This window comes from Manis pentadactyla, chromosome 7 (assembly GCF_030020395.1).
Source record: "Manis pentadactyla isolate mManPen7 chromosome 7, mManPen7.hap1, whole genome shotgun sequence".
NCBI classification, from domain to species: Eukaryota; Metazoa; Chordata; class Mammalia; order Pholidota; family Manidae; genus Manis; species Manis pentadactyla.
The window spans coordinates 116,731,697-116,758,691 of record NC_080025.1 but is presented as its reverse complement, the minus strand read 5'-3'; the positions used below and the strand labels follow the sequence as shown (position 1 = coordinate 116,758,691).

The 26,995-nt window shown below is 38.5% G+C and overlaps 1 protein-coding gene across 3 annotated transcripts in view; it reads right to left on the bottom strand.

Annotated features, from left to right (window-relative positions):
* The window catches only part of MET (MET proto-oncogene, receptor tyrosine kinase), a 111,136-nt gene that overhangs the window by 245 nt on the left and 83,896 nt on the right, over positions 1 to 26,995 (bottom strand). For 2 of the 3 annotated variants that reach the window (XM_036931524.2, XM_036931525.2), the window contains 9 exons: positions 26,616 to 26,772; positions 26,287 to 26,427; positions 23,454 to 23,684; positions 21,455 to 21,535; positions 19,388 to 19,569; positions 16,444 to 16,553; positions 14,984 to 15,149; positions 5,752 to 5,888; positions 3,431 to 5,645 (listed from right to left, as the gene is read on the bottom strand). In XM_036931524.2, coding sequence (XP_036787419.2) covers positions 5,435 to 5,645; positions 5,752 to 5,888; positions 14,984 to 15,149; positions 16,444 to 16,553; positions 19,388 to 19,569; positions 21,455 to 21,535; positions 23,454 to 23,684; positions 26,287 to 26,427; positions 26,616 to 26,772 — 1,416 coding nt within the window. In that variant the 3' untranslated portion in view covers positions 3,431 to 5,434. Of the gene's footprint in view, positions 1 to 3,430; positions 5,646 to 5,751; positions 5,889 to 14,983; positions 15,150 to 16,443; positions 16,554 to 19,387; positions 19,570 to 21,454; positions 21,536 to 23,453; positions 23,685 to 26,286; positions 26,428 to 26,615; positions 26,773 to 26,995 lie in introns of those variants that run through there. The other variant, XM_057504698.1, reaches the window with a different exon arrangement.

The window sequence follows — 26,995 nt, the reverse complement described above, 5'->3', positions numbered from 1 at the left end:
AAACAACCAAGAAAGGCAAAGAAATATGGTGCTTATAAAATGCAGGCTGCCCAATAAAAGTAGGAACTGGTATAACAGATCCCATGAACCGTCATGGGGAACACAAATGGTTTGGGTAGTCAGTGAAAAACAGTTCTGAAATGTTTGGATGCCAAAGATTTTTAAAGTTGATCTCTTTTGGCCTGGTAAGATTTTATGCATTTTTGTCGTTCCAGCCCAGAGGTCCAAGGATTTAGTGGATGTTTTTGCCAGCCTGGAACTCATGTGGTGAAAAGAATGTATGCATGTGACAGTGAAAAAGTGAATGCAAAAAGGCAAAGGTCTGCTTTTCATGAAAAGGACAAAAATTAACTATCATTATAATCTGGATCCAGAGCTTCAAAATAATGGTACTTTAGTACTAGTTCACTTACATTAAAATTTTTTGTTTAAACATCCTTATATGGCTATTCTCATGCTTCTTTAATGCTGACTAGTTTTCCAAATGCTTAACCAGGTAGGGTTTAACTGTCTAGGATAATAGTACCTGGGCCCTATTCTAAATTGATCTAAATGGGAAGTTAGCTCTTCATTAAAAAAAATAAAGGATTAGGAACTATTTGGATATTTGGATGCTATTTTTATATGGGACTAATGAATTCATATCAGTTTTCTTTAGCCATTTTTTATTGATAAGAAGGAAAACACATGATCAGAATAGCTTAGAAGTATGCAATGGAGAAAAGGGAGAAGACAATTCTTTCTGTTACCAGCATTTGTTAAATATTTGCCTTGAAGCCAACATAGTAGTTAGATGCCAGAATAGTATGTCCTATTAATAATGGGCTTTTCATTACCATAGATATGCTTTTGCAATTTTCCTAGATTTCTGCTCCAGGGTCACATGATAAGTCAATAGTAGTTATAAACCTCTCAGCGTTGTGATCAATACCTTTGGCTGATGTAATCTAGACCTCTGTTGTAATTTACAACAAAGGACAGTTGGGCAAGCCTCTGTTTTATTACCTTCAATTCACCAACTAAAATATTTCACTGGTTTATGACTGAAGTTATTTCCAATTTTTGATAGATAGGGAATTAAGATAGTCTTGAAGAAGAATGTCAACTATGAAAAGGAAAAATGTTTTATGGAATTAAAAGCAATAAGCATTTCTTCCTTTGGGGTACAATGTCTGCATACCTAATCTCTTGAAATTGTCTAAAGGGTCACAAGAGTGAATTGTGTGTATCTGTATAGTTACCTGTGTGTCTAGCCATCTAGATGGATTGCAATATTAATGAAGTATTCCTTATTTTCCAAACACATACCATATAACTAAAGTAGTACTGTATGTAGTCTTTTTCCTGATTCTGAATAATCCTTAACCATTTATTTGAGCAAAACAATGAATAGTAATAAACTCTACATGTGAATATTAAGGATTATGACTGTGTCACTGTGCTCTCCTGAAACTTTCCTGTAATTTAGATGGATTGTTTTTTTCCAAGTCTGTTGTGTATTCTAGGTCTTAAGGCTAAACAAGAAAAAAGGAAACTAGTCATTGGAGTGGTGATTAAAGGAATAATAGGGAGTTTGTAGAAAGAAGGGATGGAGGTATTCTTTAGGTGTCCTACACTAAGGAAAGTAGGCAAGATCTTGCCACCCTTCTCATCCCCTGCCCACACTGCCATATCAATACTGAAGGATGAGGTGAAATCACAGCTCTGTTTCTACTGTATAAAGCAGGCATGAGGTGAAGGATGGGTAAGTATTTGGATTTAAATGTCTGTAAGGTCCTTTTCAGGCTGAATTTCCCTTTCAACCAAACACAGGATACATTTACATTTTTACTGTCCAAGACTTAGGATAACAATAATATTGCAATTACTGATCAACTATGATGTACCAGGTGCCTTTACACACTATATTTTAGTCCTCAAACAGCTTTGTGAAGTGAGTAGGATTTACCTATTTGACAGATGAAGACACTTAGGTTGAGAAAGGTTCAGTATCTTGCCCAAGGTAAGTCAGAGCCTCAACTATTTCCTTGGAGGCTTCACTTTGGTATGTTTAAACTGTCATGCCCTGCCTGGTTTCAAACCATATTACAAAGTTAGAGTAATCAAAACAGTATGGTAGATAATGCAATTAAAAATAGATACATCAATCAATGGAACAGAATACAGAGCCCAGAAATAAGTCCATACATATATGGCCAATTAATTTATGACAAAGGAGCCAAGAATATAAGTTGAGGAAAGGACAGTCTTTTCAATAAATGGTGATGAGAAAACTGGACAGCTACATGCAAGAGTGAAATTGGACTGCTGTCTTACACCATATACAAAAATTAACTCAAAGACTTGAACATAAGACCTGAAACCATCAAATTCCCAGAAGAAAACAGAGGTAGTATGCTCTTTGAGGGAGGCCTTGATGATTTTTTTGAGTCTGACACAAAAAGCAAAGGCAACACAGTAGAAATAAGTGAAACTACATCAAACTAAAAAGCTACTGCACAGCAAAGGAAACAAAATGACAAGGCAATGTACTGAATGGAAGAAAATACTTATAAACCACGTATCTGATAAGGAAATAATATCCAAAATATATAAAGAACTCATACAACTCAACAGCAAAAACCCAATCTGATTAAAAAATGGGCAGAGGATCTGATAGACATTCTTTTCCAAACATACAGATGGCCAACAGGTACATGAGAAGATACTCAACATCACTAATCATCAGGGAAATGCAAATTGAAACCACAGTGAGATATCACCTCACAACTGTTAGAGTGGCTGTTATCAAAAAGATAATAAATGTTGATGAGGATGAGGAGAAATGCATCTGGAAGGGAATTTGGCTGTGCACACAAATTGCATTCTCTCTCAATTGACCCCCACTATATTTTGTAGGTGCCAGTTTAAATGTGGGCCTTTTTAAAAAAAATCAAATTGCTCCAAAGTGCTACATAATTCTTGCATGAATAAAGTATCACCTTTGAATTCCCATACCAATACAAGAAATATTCATGGAGATAACCTGAAGGTAGTTACTGTACTGACTGGGGGTTCCTGAATGGTGGGAACCTGTGAAGATGGAAAGAGTAGGTTTCAGGGGTTAAGGTCTCTCTCTTCCAACTCCCAGCTAGCTATCTGCACCAACTGTGGCACTGTGGATCGAGTTCCATTGTTGTATCTTCTGGTCCAAGGATGCATCTTGCTGGAGAAGAGCAGGTAATTTGGCAACTTGGGGCAAACCACCTTTAGAAAGAAAGATTTCCTGAGATTCAAGGATGCAAATTCTTTTAGCTGCCCAGGCTTTAACTTGGTGAAGACTCTCATGAATGGATGATTTTGATGCAGCCAGGTGAAATCAATCTTAGGTTTCCTCTGTTATTATGTAAATGAGTGGTAATCAAGCATGACTAGTAATAACAAGCTCTGATAACAAGATGATACATCACTTTATTTTAATTGTATGATTTATCAGAACAACAACTATTAACATACAAAGTACCATTCAGCTCAACTGCAGGTATAGGCAGTGACAAGTATCTAATTCTTATAAGAATCACTAACTCCCACAATCTGTCCAGACACATTAACCTAAGGACATATTTATAAATAGCAAACATGATTTTCACATTGCAACTTTCTCAAGCACATGTACAGGTGTGCAGACTTATCGATGGGTTGCTTCCATAAGCTCTTTCTGTTCTTGATGCATTCATTCTCTTTACATCAGTAGAGATCGTTATTCCTTTCTGCAGAGATTATTTTTGTTGTCTACCATTTGCAGCATTCTGTGCATAACTATTACTCTTTATACTTCTGAAACAGTAATATTTGAATTGGAATATCTCTGCAGTTCCTTGTGTCTTCTGGTAAATTCCACCACTGTCAAAGAGCTTTTAGTTGTAATCACTCTCTTGCAACACCAGCCCAACTCCACTATTGGGTTTCAGTGTAACACACCCTCTTTATAGCTTGCTGTGTTAACCCTTGGCTTCAAGTCCTGCTGATGTAATGAGGGTGGGGTGTACTGGCAATCGGTACAGTTCGTTATCACTATTTACAGTAATTTAAAACCACGCTGTTATTAATCCAAGCCTGACATAACTTTTCTGAAAATGTTCACAGTGCAGTATTTTGTGGCCTAACAAAAGTTTTCTTATATCATTAAAAATAAACATTTTTATAAAAATAAAACACTTTAAATGTTTACACAGACAGAACCAGTTAGAGCATCCTGTGCCACATGCACTATACAGTAGTAAGCACAAAATCCCACAGAACAGAACGTCACAAAAGCCCTACCCAGAGTGACTGCTCAGCCAGGTGAAATGGCCAGGACTTTGAACTGCCTTTTTTCCTTCCCCCTCTTTAAATATGTTTTGCTTAACACGAAACATGTTTTAGTGAAAAACTGCAATCTCCCAAAGTCACTGTCTCCAATTGCTTGTGGGGTGGGATGATACCACCTGAGAAAGAGGCTAATATTTCCAGCCCATCAAATCTTTTCTTTGCTTTACATAGGAGCCACGATTGGAACCAATGAGTCTTTTAGTCAGATGTATTCTGCTTTAAAAACATGCTTAGTTATCTTTAAAAACACTCATCACTAGTAATTGTTTTATTTTCAGTCATCATTTAAAAAAAATAGACAAAACATCTAAATGTCCACATTCATAGAACACTATTATTCTCAAACAGCTGACTTTTAAATGACAACCAAATATTTCATTATGACTAAACTATTTTATGAAAACCTTAATTTCATCTATGTACAATATGTAAATATCCCTATAAATTTATAAACATATTTTATGTTCTGCTGTTTTGAAATGCTGACTGCATTGCCTATGGATATTTCTCCAAAAAAAGGAATGCATATGCAAAAACTATAAGGGAATGTCTGCCTAAAAGGACAACATCAGCAATGAAAAATGTTAGTGACCATACAACACATTAAAGTTCTTTGAAACATTTTAATTCTAAATTAGTGGCCTGCCTGGTCCCACAGCTGTCATGTCTGTCTTGGACACTGCCACTCCTGAATCTTCTGTGATCAAGAAGCCCTCAAAATTCATTGCCTCAGTTCCCCATATGAAATCAGGTGGGATCTTGATTTTTTTAAATATCAACCTGGAGTTCAGGTTTTGGCATGATTGCGACAGGAACGTCCCCACTGCTGGATGGCTGCCACTTGGTCGCTGGCCTGTGGGACCAAGCTTCTGGCTCTGTTGCTTTGTCAGATGAGAAATTCCTCTGAATCCAGTCACTTAAAGTAACAATATAAGGTCTTATAATAGTGCAATTTTGGCAAAAGCAAAAAGTATCTGGTGACCTTTCAATGGCCAGGCAGTAAAAAAAATACTGGACAAAGTGTGGACTTGTTTGGAGAGTTCTATGATGTTTCACAGAAGAGGGCTGGGGGGGTATCCATCCATCATGTGTCCCCTTCACCACCAATGTTATCTTGTGATGACAACAGAGAAGGATATGGAGCAATGCATTTGACATTCACATAAGTAGCGTTCACATGGACATAGTGCTCCCCGATGAAAGTAGAGAATATTGCTGATATCCTGGACACCAGTTCAGAAAAGGATGGGCGCAGTTCAGCTTTAGGGTGCCAGCATTTTAGCATAACTTCATACCTGTTCCAGAAAGGAAGAAATTCCATGAGAGACCCCTTGAAGGCAAGTGTTTTGGTAAAAGTAAAGAGTATGAGAGCTATGTAAGACCGTTGGAGTTCCTACTTACAAGGGATCTGGGCAGTATTCAGGTTGTAAGAGCCTTCTGCCTTGCAATAAGTAAACTGTTATATCAAAGGTGTTGACATCAGGGTAAGGTGGCGCTCCCCTCGTCATCAGCTCCCAGAGGAGCACGCCGAAGGACCACTAGTCAAACAAGGGAGGGAGAACCCAGGTGAGAAGTGGGACTGCACAAATACGAAAGGTGATCAGTAGATCCTGATGACTAAACTTGGCTTGGTATATTCAACACTACTGTTGTTTTGGGCACAAGTTTCCTTAAAGGCATTTAGTAAACTATACATTCTTATGTCTTGGTTTAGCCAGAATTGGATAAAGTTTAGATTACAAGTAAATGTAAAGTTTTTAAAAAGAACATCTGAAGTCCACATGATGGTTAAGATTTCATCTGTACTTAGTTGAGTACGATTTCCAAGTTCTCTCTTACAGGGTCAAAGCGTTAACATGTTTCTAATCCTTGTTTTTTCCAATAGCTTCACTATGACTCTATATTATTAGTAAAAGATGAAGAAGGAGCTTTCCAATATTTAAATTTGTCAGATTTCCAAATGAATGTAAATATACTCTAAGAAATGTAACCAAAAACATAATAAAAACAAGAAAAAAAATATAAGCACATCTAAATGTTAATGTTAAAAGTTTAAGTAAATCAGAAGTAATAAAACTGCTAGGCAATAAGGCTCTCTATTGAAAACTAATTTCAATAAAATAACTATAATTTAAAAATGTTAAAGTACAAGATTAATATAAAACAGCTGTATCAGTACTTTATAGGAAGATCATAGGGACACAGTGAGGTTAAGTGATTTGCTAAGAATTCCCCAATAAACTTGAATTCACACTGGGATAAACATTTAAGAGTTCTTGACTCTTGGGTCTTGCTTGGGCTACTAAACTGCACTTAAATATGCAGTTTCTTGATTTAAAGCACTCTGCTCAGAATAGATCAGGTCATACATATTATCTCCCTTTGGACATGGGCCAAGGGGAGGATGACACAAAGAAAGTTAAGTCAGCAAGTGCATGTCCTGCCTGGGCAGAAGACCCAGGAAGCCAGTTCGTGCTTAGCAACACTTCCAGGCCACTCACAGACTATGGAGCAACACTGGGGAGAAATGAGGCCCTGAGAAAAAAGAAGCTTGAGGTGAAAGGAAAATATGGACCAGATAAGCAGAGTGGGAAAACATGACATTGAGAAGCAAGTGAAGCTCATAATATTGAGCAATAAACAAAGCAATGAATAAAGCATATCTTTGAATACTGTGACTGACTGAAAGAAAGAAATGAGGCATATATTATTAGTTGCTGATACAAATCTCCATGAATGGCTGTTTCCCTTTGCCCAAATGCAAGAGTCCTTTAAGGCCACTGACTGCCTTGATCCAAAGAGAAAACAAACTCCATCCAGGTGGGATCTAGATAACTTTGCAATCTTTTGTAGCCTTTCAAAATCAGTTTTCAAAGCCTAAAAATCTTATGAGTCACTTTTGACAACTTCATTGTGTTAACATTCAAATTCCAGAATGTGCATTAAAATTTAAATCAGTTCAAGTATCGACTGACCCTTGATAGTGCACAAGGAGGGTATTGTCCAAATTACTACATAGGGTCCAAGGCTGATTTAACAGGGTTAAGAGTATTATGTAATTAACTGTCACATAGAACCATAAGATATAATAACTGTAATAGAGAGCAATAATAGAAGAGAGGTACAAATGTTGTGACAAGTCAGAGATATTAGTGGGGTAATGAGAAAGGCTTTGGGAAGAAATGACAGGAAAGTGGGTCTTTAAGAACAGGGAAATTTGTTTTATAGGTACATGGGATGTGAGGGCAGAAGAGTGTTCTGGATGGAGGGAGAGAGTCCAGGGGTGAGAGTACATTACATGTTTTTTTGAACTGTAAGGACAATAGGTCACTCTTCTTGATGTGTGGAGTGGATGAGGGACAAGGGATAGATAAGATTAAAATGGGACCATGCGGTAGGGGTTCTGGATACTGAAAGCAGGTTAAGCTGAAATCGATGGCACATGACTGGGGTTGAGCTCCAGGAGACTGTATCTGTAAACACTGCGCTTTGACAAGTAAGAGAAGCTGATCCAGAGTGTACAGGGGCCAGCTGGGAGATTTCTCAACAAGAAGAGGTGAGGGGTGCTACTGCATAATGGCATGGACCCTGACGAGACTGAACTCCCGAATGCGGGCGGAGAGAGGACGTATCATACAATGAGCCCAGAATGGGTATCATGCCCTTTAAAAAAATACTATCTTTTAAAATCTTTATGTCAACCCTGTAATCAGTTTTTTGTGGATGCTTTAAAGATGAGGAAACCAAAGTTCTGAGAGGCTGATTACTTGTCTGTGATCATGTACCCTAACCAGCAGCCTAGGAGATAGGTGTGTCCGGAGGCAAATTCACAAAAAAGGCGGCAGGGTTGGGTAAATTTCCGAGAATTATAGGACTTGGGCAATAACTGGGTATCAGAGAAGGGTTGGAAAACTCAGGGGAGGGGGACGTGAGAGGGAGGCAAATTCCAGGAAAAGCACTGGACGGTCTGCATTCCAAACTCCCCTGAACAGCTTTGGGCTGACCGGACGATGGGGGAGGGGTGGTGAGGGAGGAGAATGCTGCTGGTGAGGAGAGAGGGGCAGCTGGAAGAGGAGAGGAGGGAGAGAGGGAGAGAGAGAGACATGAGGAGGAGGGGGGGAGAGGCAGGGAGGGGGAGAACCAAGGAGGAGGAGGAGGGGTGCAGGGCAAAGGGGAGAGGGAATGAGGGCCATGCAGGTGTGTGTGTGTAGTGTGCGTGCATCAGGAATGATGGATGCGAGTCAGCTTTGGTTTCAAGACAGGAGAGCTCTGCCAGTCACGTTCATACTGTGTATGGTCAAGCCTTTGGAAATATCTGAGCACCAGCAGTGAGCTCATCTGAAGAATCTCTGCTTAATTTTATCTCAGGTGATCAAAGCACTTACTAGGCACAAGAGATTTTATAAGCTACAAAAAGGGACAGAAAGGGGCATTGCTGAGGCAAGCGAGGAATGGAGACAGCCAAATTTGAGTTTTCAAGAGTAAGTCAATTGGGATACAACACAATTTGTAAAAAAAAAAGACACAGCTGATTAAAATATGGATAAATTAATAAAATTGTATCAACTGGTATATTCAATTTTCAATAGTATTTAAAACTTCTGCTTTTTGAAAGATAGCAGTAAAAAATGGAAAAGGCAAGCCACAGACTAGAAAAAAATACATTGGCAAAGACACGAATCTCATAACACATACCTGTATTCTGAATACATACAGAACTCTGAACAACTCAATAAAAATTCCAATTTAAAAAGGAAACCCAGAAAATAAACTGCTAAAACAACAAAAAATGGCAAAAAGATTTGAGTGGACATTTCACGAAAGGAGGTTGGTATAAGGTTGCAAATAAGCACAAGAAAAGATGTTTAACCTCATTACTCATTTGGGAATACAGATTAAAAAGAAAATGAGACACCACTACTATCTATTAGAATGGCTAACTACCTCCCCAACCCCCATCCCCAAACTGACACTGCCAAGTGCTGGTAAGGATGCTGAACAACTAGAACTCTTATATATTATGGTTAAGAATGTAAAATGATACATTTGGCAGTTTCTCATGTGGATAACAGTTGGCAGTTTCTCTTGAAGTTAAATATACATTTATCTTACAATCCAGTAATTCTACTTACAGATATTTACTCAAAAGAAAAAAAATTATGTTCACACAAAAAACTTTAAGCAACTGTTACAGCAGTTATAATTACATATAAGCAATTGCCTCAAACTGGAAAGAACCCAAATGTCTTTCAAATAGTGAATGGATAAACAAAATGTAAAAGTCTATACAATGGACTACTACTCAGAAATAAAAAGGAATAAATTACTCTGCTATGGAAAACAGTATGGAGGCTCCTCAAAAAACTGAAAATAGAATTGCTGTGTGATCTAGCAATCCCACTTCTGGGTGTATATTCAAAGTAAATGAAATCAGTATCATGAAGAGCTATTTGCACACCCATGTTCATAGCAACATTATTCACAAGAGCCAAAGATAGAAGTAACCTAAATGTCCATTGACAGTTGAATGAAGAAAATGTGGTATATGCAGACAATGGAATATTACTTAGCCTTAAAAAAGGAAATCCTGTCAAATGCTACAACACAGATGAATCTTGGGGACATTATGTTAAATGAAATAAGCCAGTCACAAAAAGACAAACACTACCTGATTTCACTTTATATGAGATATCTAAAGTAGTTAAACTCTTAGGAACAGAAAGTAGGATGGTAGTTGCCAGAGAGGCCGGGAGAAGGGAGACATGGGGAGTGGTTCAGCTCAGATCCTGAGTTTCAGTTCTGCAAGATGAAGAAGTTCTAGAGATGGGTTACACAACAATGTGTATATAGTTAACACTATTGCACTGAACACTTAAAAATGGTTAAGATGATGACTATTATGTGTGTCTATTTATTACAATTAAAAATAAAGGAGTAACTACTGATACATTGATACTACTGATACAGCAATGAGAATTACTCTCAAGTGCATTATGCTAAGCAAAGGGGGCAGACTCAAACGCTACTTACTGTACGATTCCATTTATATGACATTCTAGAAAATGTAAAACCACACAGATAGAAACCAGATCAGTTGTTTCCAGGTCCTAGGGATAAGATAGGAACTGACTTCAAAGGGGCACAATGAAATTTTCTGGGATGATGCAACTGTTCTATATCCTGGTTGTGGTGGTGGTGGTCATACAACTGTATGCATGCTTCAAAAATTGAAGAACTGTACACTAACAAGGGTAAGGACTTGGCATATTGCATAATGGTGATGCCATTAATAGAAATAAAGAAGTGAGGAACTGACAGTTGGCAGGGAAGAACTTGACTTTGACCATGGTAAATTTGTGGTTCTGATGAAAACATCAAGGAAGAGAGATTCAAAGGTTACTGCTGATAGGAATGGTGGAAATTGTCGAAGGAGGCTGACACTGAAGACCAAAACACTGGATTGTAAGATAAATGTATATTTAACTTCAAGAGAAACTGCCAACTGTTATCCACATGAGAAACTGCCAAATGTATCATTTTACATTCTTAACCATAATATATAAGAGTTCTAGTTGTTCAGCATCCTTACCAGCACTTGGCAGTGTCAGTTTGGGGATGGGGGTTAGGGAGGTAGTTAGCCATTCTAATAGATAGTAGTGGTGTCTCAGGGGGATGTGAGAAAAGGAAGAAGAGCCGTGTGGGGAAGGAAAACAACTGAGAAGCAAAAAACAAAAAATAAAACAAAACAAAACAAAACCAGACAGTGCAGTATCCCAGAAAAATATCAAGAAGGAAGGGGAAGGAGCTGTCCACAATATTAGATGCTGCAGGACAATGACGCAGGATGTAAAAGCCAGCTGGCTGGATAACTAAGTCAATACTTACTTTAATGAAAGCACTTGTAGTAAGTGTGACACACATACAGTACTGGGTATCAGTAACTGCAAGAATAGGGACACTCCAATTTTGTTCGAATGAGCTTCAAGAGTATTCGGAATTTAGCTGAATGCCATTTGAGCATCTGCAAGACAGTGGACCTGTCTACAAGTAGGAAAATTTTTGCTTGTAGGTCTCAACATACATACAACTTATTACTTAAAACTTACTAGTTTTAGGAAATATTCTGTGTCAACTTTAAGATTGTGCTGTCCTGGAAGTGAAACTTCATGCAAATTTATCCATGCAATCAATAAACACTTGCCATGATGGTAACTGCACTGTGTATGGATTACTCACATTCATCCTTTATGTAGTACAAATGGTGTCTTTCAATAAGAGGAAGAAAGATAGAGACAGCTTTTCACATCACAGAAGCCTATGTATATTTCTAGTCAAGTGTTTGAGTGTCTGTTGCTGTGCAGGAAGTGTTGGCCTCTGTAGTATGTATGTATTTTTGTGGAGGTAGTGGTCTATGTGTGGCGTTGTCAGAAAGCTCAGAATCCCAACTCTTGCCTTGACCATCCAGAATTTCATCAGGCTCCTTATGTCTTAACAGCTTTGCTGAGTATGATTCATATATCATAAATTTTGCCAATTGTTAAGTGTATAGTCAATGATGTTTAGTGAATTTGTATAGTTGTGTAGCTATCACAATTCAGTTTTAGATTAATTCTAACACCCAGAAAGTTCCCTTGTGCCTGTTTGTAGTTAGTCTTCACTGCCACCCTCAGTTCCAGACAACCACTGATCTGTTTTCTGTTTCTATGGTTTTACCTCTTTCTGGAAATTTCATATAAATGGAATTATTCAATATGTAACCTTTTGAGTCTGCCTTCTTTCACTTGACGTAATATCCATGTTGTAACATGCATTAGTAGTTCCTTTATATTGCTGAATGATATTATTCCATTGTGTAGAAATAGCACATTTTGTTTATCGTTTGATGTTTATCCAGTTGATGAGCATTAGAATTGCCTTTGGTTTTTGGTTACTAAGAATACTACTACTGTGAACACTGATGTGCAAGTCTTTGTGTGGGCTTATGTTTTCCTGTGCTTATTAGCTGCTATTCATACATATCTTTGGTAAAACGTACATTCAAATCTTTTGCCTATTTTAAAAGCTTGGGATACTTCATCTTATTGAGTTGTAAGAATGAGTTCTGGTTCTTAATGGTAGACTAAGGGTCAAGTCTGGATGAAATACATGTTCTTTGAGGATGGGTTTATATTCCCTACCTTACACCACCTGCCACCATCACTAACATGTCCCCAGGATTCTACTCTAGTATCCACTTCTTTCATCTTCAGAGTTTTTCAGGATCAGAATCCCAGGTACTAAGCTCTATCATATGCTGTCACATCTTATCCACCTTATCCACCCTCAAGTCCCACTCCTCCACTATGTACTATGACATGCTTGTTTCCCTCAACTTAGTCTGGTGACTGGTGACTCCCAGGCACACTCAGCTTCGTCTCTAATGCCTCCCCCACTTCCTAAGGAACTGAAACTGCTCTCATTTGAAGACCACAACGTCTTTGAAACTCTTACCAGCAGAGGACCTCTCTCCCTCTTGCTGACTCACCTCTCGCTTCCCAGGGCTGCACACAAATCCCTGTCCTGTTCTCTCTCAAAAGCTGCCAACACTTTCTCTTTTGGAGCCTGTGCCCTCCATTAACGTTATTTTCTGCCCACCTTATTTGCTGATATCACTGGCTTATACTTTTTTCCCTTTTTTAGTTGATATTCTCAACAACTGAACCATTAAAATGTTTCTCTACCTCCACACATCACAGTGCTCGACTTGCTACATGCAAATACAGTAAGGGTACACTCTGTCTCCATTCAATACTCAGGCTTCTCAGCACGCTCCGGACCTCCACATCATTCAGGTCACTCGGCTTCCAAAACCCTTCTTCTACACTGAATGGGGGTGAACCTGCCGAGCACATCTCATTCCATCCTGAAACTTTCTTTTCCCCTGACTTTTATGATGGTCCCTTCTCCTAGTCTCCCACCTCTCTGCTTTTCTCACTTACTTCATATATGTACATTCTCCTAAAGAATTGTTTTTGGGTTCTCAAAACCTTATTTCCAGCCTTGACCTCTGCAATGGGCTGAACTGTGTCTCCCACAAATTCATACGTGAAAGCTCCAATTCCCAGGGGGATGGCATTAGGGTGAGGGAATCTGTGGGGGGTGATTAGGTCTTGGTGAGGTCATGAGGGTTGGGGTCTCACAATGGTATTGGTGCCCTTAGAAGAGACACCGAGGGAGCGTACTCTCGTTCTCTCCCCAACATGAGGTCACAGTGAGAAGGTGCCATGTGCAAGTCAGCATGGGAGTTCTCACCAGAACCTGACCCAGCTGGCACTCTGACCTCACACTCCAGCCTCTAGGATGGTGGGAAACAAGTGTGTGTTTGTTAAGCTACCCAGTCGTTCATGCACTGTTATTATACGCAAGTTGAGTAAGACAACCAGAGGTTAAATGATCTGCGGATTCATGTTTCCAATTACCTGCCTGACCTCTCTGCCTGGATGTTCTACTTCCAAGTCAAATTCAGTATGTTCATGGCTCAGTTGGAATCTTTTCTCCTAAACTGGCTTTTGCTCCTCTGCTTCACGTATCTGTTATTGGGTCAGTGTATAACTTTGCTCATCTTTTATCAATTTGTTGTGAAACAGTGTTGATTACCTCTGAGATGTCTTTCTTTCCATCTCTTTACCATTCTCACAGTTTCTGTATTATTTCAAGTACACCTCTCTCTTTGCCTTCCAGCCTCCACTCCTCTCAAAACATCTTTCAGAATGAAGAAGGACTGTAGTGTAATCTGAATCCACTTTAATGCTTCCACATGGAGAAGAAATTCCAGACTCCCTGGTTTGCTTTCCAAAGGCTTATATGATCTAGTATATTTTTCTCAATTTATTCTCAAAACTTCCCTCTGTGCCTTTTATTTCTGCCAAATTCCCCACTGCTTACTGTTAATTGTTTATTTTTTTAGAACTTTAAAGATGTACAAACTTTCCTGCCCCCTTGCCTTACCTGAAGTGAAGTTTCTTATTTCACTGCCCACCCCATCCTCTGTTACCTGCCTATCTCAAACACTACCTCCTCTCCCAGGTAGAAGGCAGTGAGGTGGACCAGGCTGCCAAGGTGTCTCTCCAACCTGCAGGGCTTAGGTGCATGCCTTCTGAAGCTTGTTCTATTGGAGGATGACTTTTGCCGATAAAGGAGGGCATGTTTCTAGCCAGGCACAAGGACAATGCCCTCCCTGCTAGACCTGCTGCAGTGTCAGCTTCCAGATTTCTCGAGGTGGAGTTCTTGCCACCCTTGATCTATGAGTGGCTGGACTAATCCTAGTTTTTGTGAGACGGTTGTTGATAGACATGCCTTCTCTCTACTGCTGGGCCAAAGCTCCTGGAGGACTGGGCTCAGGCCTGGTTCAGCTCTGGGCTTCCTAACGACCCAGCATGGTGCCCTAATAGACAAATGTCTTTGAATAAACGAATGAATTTATGAAAACATACTATGGGTAGGTACCTGTTAAACAATAAAACCCATTTTTGCTTTTGGAGAAAACTGAAATTAGTGGTGTTGAAGGTTTCCTTTTTAAAAAAATTAAGAACCCATAAAACTACTAAAAAAGTTGTGCATGAATATAAAAGGTCAGGTACAATCAGTACATTACCACATCTGACTTGGTGGTAAACTTCTGAGTCTGCAGACTTTCTAAAGCCATCCACTTCACGGGCAGTTTTGCACCTGTTTTGTTGTGTACACTATAGTATTCTTTATCATACATGTCTCTGGCAAGACCAAAATCAGCAACCTTGACAGTGAATTTTTCATCCAGCCTACAGAAAGGAAAAAAATTATTAATGGTGGCAGAAACAGAATAATTTACAGTGATGCTGAATATCTATGAGTTAGAACAAGCAACCTCGGTATTATCTGAAATCCATAACTTTTGCTGGGAGGGCGTCATCTGGCCTCTATTGACAAACACTAAATTTCATTGGGATTTTGAGTAAAAATGCTTGACATTTACCTTACAAATTCAACAGGCCAAGGAAAGAGATCATCAATCTTTTATACCAGAATTTGCCTGTCCAGCCCTGTCTCCCTGGTAATCATGCTGGCCTGGCCACACTGGCCTTCCTCCCTAACGTGTTGAGACTTCCAGTGGTATAAGAAAATTTTTTAGCTTTAATGTAGAACTGAAGGAGAAGTAAAATTGGCTCTTCTCCCGGCTTTCCTCAGTTGTTGAATCAAGTATGCCCACTGACTACTCAGAGCCATTGCCAATCTTAACTTATCAATTTATTAGTAATACTCAGTTTTATGGGGGGGAACAGGGGACTGTTATTTTACTTTTGCTTTCTCAAGTGGTCTAGATTAGTACATAAAACTCATATATACTACTACTGAGGTACTAGAGAAATAGGAGACATAGTATAGCATCTAAGAAAGGTTCAACAAAAAATCAGTTTTTGCTATCTGTGGCCTGTATCCTTTGTTTAAGCTGGCTTTTATGTTGTTACAATGAGCAAAACCAAGGTAGGAAATTAATAGCACAGCTTTTTCACTCACGCATACCGTAAGTGATGAATCAGTGCTATGCAAGGGGCAGTACTGAATCAATTACAAACTGTTGACTGTTGTATTATACAGCCCAGGCAGCCAGACACAAATAAAGTTCTTTGTATATTCATTCCCAAATACCATTTTTGGTAGGGCTTCTGCAGCCTGACTTCAAATCCACTCTTAGGAAGTTACAATATGTTGGTATTTGTATTACCAGCCCTCTTTTTTTCTCTATAAAATGCCGAAGATCAAATTCTGCCTCCTAAACACTAATGTAGTGTGAAACCACAACATTGGGGGCTACTGGTGGGAAGGGAAAAGTAAAGTAAAAACTCACAACAGCTGTTTAAGACCCCCTCTGGAGAATTCCTTTTAAATTCTGTTTGATAAAGCCTGAAAGCCCCACTTGCACCCCCCTCGCTTACTTACTGATTTAAAACTGTAACAAAAATAAAGGCCTTTTGCATAAGAAGAGAAAACATCCTCACTAGCATTGAGCAGCGGGAAACAGATTCTTCCTTGTAGCTTAAATCGGACCGTGGGCACAGGCATTCTTATACTTACATGCAGTTTCTTGCAGCCAAGTCTCTGTGGACAAACTTCTTGCTTGCAAGATATTTCATGCCTTTGGCTACTTGAAGGCCAAAGCCAATAAGGTCTTTCACAGTCGGGCTCTGCAAGCAAAGCAAGTTGGAAATGCGTAAACTAAGCACCTACTGTTCTATGATCTCAGAATTCTGAAATGTTTGTAAGGATTATTTTGTTTCAAATGATAACTGTGCCCTGTTGATAACAGAAATAGTTTATTAAGTATCTACTGTTTGCAAAACAACAGGCTAGTTGTTTTTATACATTTTGGCTAATCCTTATACTCTTCTGTAAGGCAGGTGACACAGGCTCCATTTTCTAGAAAGGGAAATGGAGGTGTTTTAAATGTATGCTTTATTATTCAAGTACGGTGAGGTCAACAGAAGGGAGACAACTGCCACTGAAAAGACAGTTTTTTATACTCACAGTTCCCAAGAGCAGGGCCTATGCCATCCCTGGCCACATGGAAGCTCAGTGTTGGCTGAGGAGGCAGAGGCAGTGTGAGCAGGTTTAGGATTGGCTAGTTTGAATCATTTCAGCAGGCTCTGGGGTGTCCAGAGCAGGCGCTGTCCCTAGTTCGCTGGTGCCTGGCCCTGAAGTGATTAAGACAGGTGGACAGTGTCCCGGAGTGTGAGTCCTTTAAAGGAGGCAGTTGGTATATGGGCTCTGGATTGGCTGGTTTGCTTTTGAAAGGCATGCGTAAAAAACTGAGAGTCAGTTGTTTCCTACCTCTGGGAATTTGCTAGTCCTGGAAGGGACAGTCCCTCCAAGGTCAGCAAGACCCCAGAAACCAGAGCATCAAAAATACATGGCTGATATAGGAAGTTCAGAGAGAAATAAATCACCCCCAAGCCACTCAGACAGTATGTGGTGGAGTTAGGATTTCACCTAAATCTGTTAGGCACCAAAGCCCATGCTGTAGTGAAATCAGTCACATTGGAGCCCTCCTACTTGTATGAGGCATCAGCTCACAGATCTAGGGGCCTGGACCCACACAGAGAACAGCAAATCTCATGGTCCAAAAACTCTGTCTACAAAATTCAACGGATAGAGGAATGCCTTTAGTACTCTAAGAACTGTATCTGAAGTTGCACAGATGTCACTGTGGCTGGTAGCCCTGCTGACACCTGGCCGTCATGAACAGGGGATCTCTTCTTCCACAGCCACAGCAGAGTTTGTGAGCTCCAGAGAAGGCAGTGGGGACCCTGCAAAGAGGGCTGCAGTGACCCCCCAAGTCACACGGTGTGTGCCAGGGACAGTTCCTTGTGCTTTAGGCTCCTCTTTAGGACACATCTGTTAGTGGTTGCAGTAAGTACCGACTCCAGGGACCATAAAAGGCCATGGTACCAGATAATAGGAAATCTCTATTATGCTTTGACCCTGGGGAAATAATACCCTAGAGAAAATGAGCTCATGAGGGTAATGACAACAGTTCGAGTGGAAAAGTGGGATCTGTTAGGGCAGCTTTGTACTTTGTAGGGTAAATTCATCTTATCTGCAAAAATTCACTGCCAGGCAGTACTGTGTTCTTTTGGCTGAACACAAAATATTTCTTTACTATCCTAGAGCTTATTTCCTGAGAACCTAACCCCATGTACATGAAGTTGTTTTTCAAGATTAAAGACACTCCACTAACTCCCACAGAGGCCTGGACACAGGAGCCAAGCAGGAACTGGAGGCTATCTGTGCCTTCAGTTCTGGGGACTCCTACTCCCCTTCCTGGCCCTGGCCTGGCCACACATGCTCATCCTTAGGTCCTGGCATAAATGTCATCAAGAAAGCTCTCACTTGCAAGAGCGTGAACTTCTTCTGTAACCCTGAGCTCATACATTCAACAAATATTTACCGAAAGCCTAGGTGTTAGAGATACAGCAGTGAACAAAAGACACAAAAACCCCTACCCTAATGAGCTTGCATTCTAATGGGCTGTGTGTGTGCACACAAATACTTGTTTATTTGTTTATTGCCGAATACAGCACAGTTCAAAAGAAGCATATTACAAGCTACATATGTAATTAAAAATTTTCTACTGGACACATTAAAACAGTAAAAAGAAATAGGCAAAATTAATTTTCACAATACATTTTTCAACCCAACATATCCAAAATGTTATCACCTCAACACAGAATCAACATAAACATTTACTAATGAGATATTTCACCTTTTTATACTAGATATCCAAAACCTGGGATGTACTGTATACTTAAGTACGTCTTGGTTCTGACTAGCCACATTTTACAAGTGGCTCGTGGCCACAGCAATTCACTGCTGAAGCCTATAGTATCAGATGATGGTAAGTGTGATGGAGAAAATGAAGGAGGGCAGAGAAGATAGAAGGCATGACAGAGCAGAGGGTCAGCTACAGTTTTGGACAAGTCTTGAAGATAACATTAGGGCAAAAAACTGAGTCAATGAGTAAGTGAAATATATGGATATTTTGGAGAAGACGGTTCCAGGAAAAGGGAATAGCAAATGCAAAAGTCCTAGGGTAGGAAAGTAGGTAGTGAGTTTGAAGAATAGTAGGGAACTCCCATTTGTAATTAATTTTTCAATGTAATTTGTTCTCTCTGGAGGTAAAAGTCCACATGGGCTGAGGCTCATCCTGTCTTTATGTCTCCTGTGCTGTGCTGTTTCTGGCACATAGCAGGCACTCAAAGATGATTAAACGTACCTAACAGGGGGATGTTAGAGCAGCATAGGTAGGAATTATTGCCCCGGGAAATCTTTCGAGGTATCACTATCTTTCCACTTGGACAGAGGGTTTTGAAGTACCAGTGAATTGAACTGGTCTCTGACTATTTGAGTGGTGACAACATTTTATATGTACTTCGTTGTCTAAAACGTTCAAACCAGGCACATTTTGGAAGGTTGAGTGGCTTGGAGCTTGTCTGCCACTTATTAAGCTTGGCAATATACTTACATGAGTCTCATTTCTAATGAAATTTCGAAGATCTCCATGCTTCATGTATGGTAGGACCACCAGGGGAGAACCCTCACTTCGAAGGCAGATTCCCAAAAGAGAGAGGACATTGGGATGACTAAAATCTTTCATGATGATTCCCTCGGTCAGAAATTGGGAAACTTCTCCAATGTCAGTGATTCCTGAGAAATCCAGCAGTGAAGACATTAACTTCATTAAGGAACAACAAACACCTTGTCAAATTCAGATGAGAGTGAGCGATCGACTGTAAAAACATAGGGCTACGTATTGTATTGATGCCTCATCCTCAGAATGTTTTTTTACAATATACCTGAGTGAATAATGTCACCCTGCACGGTATCTTCAAGTCACCACTTATACCCATATCTGTAATACTGAGTCTAGTAGTCAGTTTGTCTCCTACAAAAAAGGAGAGGAAAGCAGGCCAGTCCATTTTTGTAGATTTGTTTAGGGCAGGGGGTTGGCAAACTTTCCTGTAAAGAGTCAGATAGTAAATATTTATGGCTTTGTAAGCCGTACACTCTCTGTTAAAAATATTCAACTCTGACATTGTAGTACAAAAGCAGCCACCGACAATAAGTGGCTGAGTCCCAATAAACTAAATTTATGAAAACAGGAGGCAGGTCATAGTTTTCCAATTCCTTGACGAGGAGGATTTGAAGATCAACTGTTGTCATATGGTATCCAAGTAGACATTTTTGGATATAACAGTTTCTAATCATTTCCAGATAGAGTTCCTGAGGGCCTGACACTAATCAGCATTAACAAAGTACTAAAGTACTAACAACCTTTAATTTACTAATCTGACTAGTATCAGTATCAGTGATGATATTCTTTTACAGATGCAGTGCATTCTGAGACCTGAAGTCCATCTGGACTGAATAGAGATTAATGTACACCAGGGACAGAGAAAGGTTTCTTGGTATTAGGATTGTTTTGAGTATAACTGGCAGTGGTGCTTCATTGTGAGGCAAATTTATTGACAGTCATACTTAATCCATCACAGTTTGTAGTTAGGTTTCATATTAGCTATTCCTTTAATTACCTCATGGTCAGACTTCCAACAAAATCAACCATATACAACACTGCTCAGCATAGATATGTATGTAAAAAAAAGCTGAAATAGTTCTGGCAATAAGGTATCCTGTAGGAAAACCTTACACTTGTGCATAAACTTATTAATTCCAATATAAATTTGTAATACAGCTAGTTTACATTTTTTCAGGCTGCTGCAAATTATAAGCAGAAATTTAGAAATGGGGGCAGAAAAGGAAAGTATACTGACTTGACGTGAGACCTGTCAGCAAAGGGGAGCCAGGAAAACTCTAATATGAGGACTACATTGGGTTGTGCAAGATAGTAATTTATACCATAATTACGTCTTTAGGTCATCAATAAGGTCTTAAGTTTTATATTTGGAAGCATTCCCTATTTCTTAAATGGATCATGCATTCCATTTTAAAAGATCTTCTCAATAACAGCTAAAATCAACAAAAACTCTAGCATTAAGAGGGGCATCATTTGTTTAGGAAGTTCATTTATGTGAAACACCTCATTCCCCAAAAATGCAGATAAATGAGGTATTACCACGTTTACAATTTTTCAATTTTCTGCCAGCATATTTTTCTCCTGTTTGTCTTATTTCATTTTTAATCTTTTTAATGAAAGTTGTGGTTAAAAAATAATTATAGTAATGCCTCTGGGTAAAATGAGTCATTATTACTATGTGCCAACATGCTTCCAATAGTTTCCATAAATGTCACTTGCAAAACAAATATTATAAGCCAAACATAGTTAAATGATACTCAGCTCATCTAAGCACCTCATTTCTCCTACACTCTTACTTATGAGGACTCTGAAGAATACTTTCTGAGGAAACAGTTCAATAAAAATTTAAACCAAACAAATTTTTAGGATTAGATACATAATTCCAGCAGTAGCTATTTTTCCACAAAGGAAAGTGTAAATCAACATTTTTATTATGGACTATTTATTGGGTTGCAAACCACAAAAGTGTACTCCACTGTTAAATAAAATATAACTTACTATTCAAGGATTTCACAGCACAGTGAACTTTCTTGTCATCGTTGTCCAACAAAGTCCCATGATAGACACACCCAAAATGTCCTACAGGAAAGAGGACACTTGGTTAGCGCTGAATTACCTTTAATTATGCAATATTATTTATTAAGCTCTTCATGATCTTCATTTTCTTTTTCTTACATGGCAAAAAAGTATATTGTTTCCTATACTTTTGATTAACAATACCATGAAATATGCAGATGTGATATATTTCATCCAGATAGACAAGCAATAGGATTATTTAATACATGGTAAAAGACTTAGGTGCTATGATACTATTAAAGGCTAATGTAGTAAAATACTCAACCACAGTGCAACTGAAAACAAGAGTAACATCTGCTTCATAAAATTCCTTTGTTAGTTTAAAGAATCAAATGGTATCTTTTAAATACAAAAATAAAGTTTTACCCACATGAAGAAATGCAATAAAATAACCTCCCTATATTCTAATAAACTGAAATGAAATAAAAATGTTACCATTGGAAATATGATCAGCATTATAGAATAAGGATTTCCCCCATTAGCCACTGGTTAATATATAATCCAGGTTGGTAGAAACTGAAGGGCAATTGCCTAAATGAAGCAAATTCACTTTGAGTCACTTCATCTAGTTCTCTCTGGCTTTAGCCACATCACTTCCCCAATGGTAGCCTTTCATCCTGTGGCAGTAATTCTCCCCAGAGGTGCCAAGCGTCTGATAGCTGTGTAAGTCATTAATTAATTAATTCAGCCATCCAGACAAGATTCCTGAAGTGCCTGGTATGTGAGTGTCAGGCATTAGTTTACCCTCTTGTAATGCAAAGATGAATAAAGTAAAACCTATGCTCTTCAGAGCACATATAAACTAGGGCAAAACCTATAAATAAATAATAACTAATATTTATAGAATTATTAATGATTATTACTTTATATGAGAAGTACTGCCATTTTAGCATCTTTCATGATAAAAAACATGAATTCTAATTTTACAATGTGTAGAATCAGAACATAATTAGTGAAGCCACACACTCTGAAACTGGTTTAATTACTGGGATTTATAGTCAGGTAATAGTACTATATATTACTGTGATGTGAAGCATGTTTGGTAATAGTGAAGCTGCTAATAAAGAAGGGAAGCATGCTAAGAATTAAAATTTGGAATGCATAACAGCGGAAACGGTAGATGCTATCACAGGAAAATGGGAAGGCCTCATGTTCATATAAAGCAAATCTTTCCATCGGCTCTTCTGCATCATGCTGGCAGATGCCTGGCAGCTTCTTGTAGCACATACAGAATAAAAGGGATCAGAGGCCATTCAATATTAAAGGAAAAAGCTTTTTATAAAAAAAGGGAAGAGTGGAATTCATTTCTTGGCTTCTGGTTGGTTTCTTTTTCTGCTAAATATTTCACCAAATACTGTGTATGCTAGCTTTTATACTGCTCAGGCTGGCTTCTTAACAAATATTCATTCCTCTTTGTATAAAGAAATTGGAGTGCATTGTAAAGATGATGTATGTTGCTTCAGATCAGTGAAATGCTATAAATTCTGTCTTCTGATACTGTCCAGTAATGTACCAAGTGCTATAAACCAGGACTTGAGAGAGGTGGTCACTATTCTCAGGGTAAAGAAAGGCTGGAGTGAGATATAAGTAAAAATATGGGAAATTAAAAGAATGAGTTTTAGAAGGAAGTAAATGGCACCTTCCAAGAAACTATAGTTGCCAGCATGGAAATGATCAGAAAAGAATTTGATTCATTCCTAATATGCTTGAGAGATTACCAAATTGCCTCCATGCATGCGGGCAAATTCCCATGGATATGATTTGCAGAGCTGTATTTCTGCAGAACAGAAACCAAGCACACTTGTTATCATGGCTCTGTCAGTTGCTTTTACCATTGTCTAAATTCCTAATCTGCAAAGGCAGAAGATAAAATACTTACTGGAAAACCGTATTTAACAAAAAGCTGAGTGGAAATACTTACCTCTTCCTATGACTTCATTGAAATGCACAATCAGGCTACTGGGACCAATCACTACGTGCTGTACTGCCTGGACCAGCTCTGGATTTAGAGCACTGAGGTCAATGTGGACAGTATTTTGCAGTAATGGACTGGATATATCAGAGTCCCCACTAGTTAGGATGGGGGATAGGTCCGTCAGAGGATATTGTGCTTGTCTGCATGATCCATTTTGAGATGAGTTAGGAAACTGGTCTATAAGATAAAACAAAGTTATTAGAAAACTATAGTGAAATCTCACCTAGTGGGGACTACAACAGGGTCAGCAAACTGAATTAATAGTGAAGCTTGAATTTTAAAATTAAAGAAATGGTGGTTTTATCATTAAATGAGGCTAGGAAGAGCCTTTACAAAGAAACTGGTTTAATAAAAATGGTAAGTTGGGAAAAGATATTGGCTTATCTATACAAGTGTATTTAAGAAGTTGGAAAGTTTTCTTTTAAATAGACTAAGCATTAACTTTGAAAGCTTGTTTACCCTCTTCATTTCCTTAGGCACTTCTCTTTTTATATATAGTGAAAAGATATATTATTTTTAATATACTATATTCTTAAGTATGGGAAGTAGTGAAAGTAGTTTGCTCTTGAGAGACTAGTGCTTATTAATGGAATTAGTATTGCTCAAAACCTGTATAGATTCCTGGCCACGGAAAAATATGTATATTGAAACAGTGTGTGTATATATGTGTGTGTTTGTGTGTACAGATTAGATGTGTGTATATATTATATATATATATATGATTAGAAATACATAATGGCTAAATTTCCAGAACTGAAGGCTTTTCACCAGGGGTAAATTCTCCATTGGTGATGGTGGCAGAGATGAAGCGCATTGCTGTTTAGAGATTAGGGAAGTCCCCAAATAACTTTGGGCTAAGTTCATTGGCACTAAAAGGTAACATCTCTTGTTTGCAAATGAATATGAAAATCAGAATTTGTGAGAAGGCCATAAAAAGAAACAGTGGAAAGTTTAGTTTGGTTAATAACAAATCAGTTCACCAGAGCAGTAAATCTCAACAGTGGTTCTAGAAAAGCTTTGGGGGCCACCTATAGTTAGAGTAATCACTAGCTAGAAATGAGACACATGGAACCTTAAAGGAAGGATGTAGATCACTAGGGGAGTACCTGAAACACTGGATGGATGAGGGGAAAAGGGAGCCGAGTTGTGTGCCTGTTCCTTTAATTCCCCAAGGATCAGGGTATCCAAACTTTCCCCAGGGGATGGAAATGCAAATGAGCCTCTTCAAAACTCCTTTCTTTCACCTTCACTTCCCAGACCTTTGCACCTGGAGATCAGGGTTCTAAATTCTCATGGGTGCAGAGACTGAAGGAAATCCTTGGTGAGACATAAGAAAAAAGTCTTCTCCCATGGAAATTCTTCTGACCTTTGGGTTAAGGTCAAACATGTGCAGAACCAATTTAAATCATCAATATGTGATTCTGGCTGTAACACCACAGAGATTTCTAGGTGTGCATGAAAGACTGATGAGAAGGCTGTCCCCAGTAGACCCGGAGAGAAAAGCCCTGTAGTTGCCTCTTCATTAGGTATATGTTGTGCTGTTCCTCATATTTCTCTCTTGTTAATTGACCTTATATGTCTATTTCACTTTTCCATGTCTCCAAGGATCAGGTCCAACCCAGGAAAAGAGGCTGAAACTTAAGCTTCTGTGCTATGATGACAGAGGTGTTGTGAGTGATGAGGTTGAAAAAGGATTAAGCTTTAAAAAAAAAAATTACTTGTGAATTTTAATGATCTCTTATTAGAGCTATTATATGTGAATATAAAGTAAATAGATCTAAATTTCAAAACTGTACACTGGATTTGATTTGTCTTTGTTAAGGGCATACATTTTTAAAGGTGAATGGAGGCATGTGGGCAAAGACAATATTACAAGAAGCATTTCTATAGAACTTCAAAAATAAGAGGCAGTACGTGTTGAAAAAGTTAAAATGTTAAGTGCCTCATTACTCTTCTACTTGTTTTCATGAGCAACTTCTAAGTTTTCCAGTATCCTCAACCATCTGTGACTCATTTTATTTGTCCAATGGTAAATGTTCAACCAGGGAAATGCTTGTACTTGACTCACGTCCTGTAACTTCTAAAGATAATGGAGCAGATACAATAAAGACATTTTGCTTTCACCAGGAGTTTTTCAACGAAACAATGTGAAATGTTCTGGTTAACCTGAACATTATTAGGCCTACTGTTTTGCAAAACAGATGATGTTAACCCCTCCTTTTTAAATAGCACAAGTGAAGGTTTTTATTGGATAAGGCTCAAAACATATTCAAGTCCTGGAATGCTGTGGGTAAAAGGCTGGGTACTAGCAGTTCATTGAGAATCTTTCAAAGGAGTATTAAAGGTATAATTTAAACATTTGAGGATTGACAGGTAAAAACATGTAGCAGTGCCAGCTTTATATTTAAATAAATATGAGTTTTGTATCTTAAATTCTCCTGGGTTATTAAAGAGAACTTCCTAACTTCTTAGTGTTGCAGTCAGATAATAAACACCTTACCATTCCTCAAATGATCTTAAAAATAACATTTTTGTGAGAAGAAAGCTTAGACTCTAAAAATCTAATATATAAATGAGTTCATCTAAAAATAAGAGTCATGTAATTCTGTGTCAAATGAAATACTTCCTTGGGTCAAAAAGTAAACACTTCCTATACTTATGTAAAGGAAAACCTATATTTTTGTAAAAATGTAAAGGCAAAACCAAAAATAAACAATAATGCCACAACCCAATGAGGTATAAGCATAGGTATTTCTCAGAACAATAAACTGAAACCTACCTTCTGGAAAAGTAGCTCTGTAGTCTACAGATTCATTTGAAACCATTTCTGTAGTTGGGCTTACACTTCGGGCACTTACAAGCCTATCCAAATGAGGAGTGTGTACTCTTGCATCGTAGCGGACTAATTCACTGCCTAGATCTTAAAACAGAGAAAGAGTGTGTTAGACTTGGCTACCATAGACCCCAGTAGACCTTGGCCCAGGGACCAGAATTCATGAGTTTCATGGATTGCATATAAGACAGCACACATGACTCTCAACAATTTTGAACTGTAATGACCGTATTCTCATGGTAACTTGTTAAATTAACAAGAATAAAAAAATGCACCTTTAATTTTCTTTCTCCTTTTTAGCCACAGGAAAAGCCCGAGTAATAATAAAAGTATTATTGATACTGAGACAACACCAATAATCAATCCTGTGAAATTTTGATCTGGTTGAACTATGACTTTTCCAAGGACAGTTGAAGAAACTGCTTGCTTCCACTAAAAATGACAAAAAAAAGTCAGAATTTAGCCTTGACAGATACAAAATCTCCTATACATGTTGAATCATAGCCTCTTGGGGCCCAAAATACCACCTGTTTATTACAGTCCTTTAAGTGGCATAATTGCCTTTGGAATAATAAGACAGTTCCTCAATTCTGCTTCAGTGTTCAAATAATAAGGGGCTACCGATCCCCAAAGTACTTATATGTTACTTAGCCAT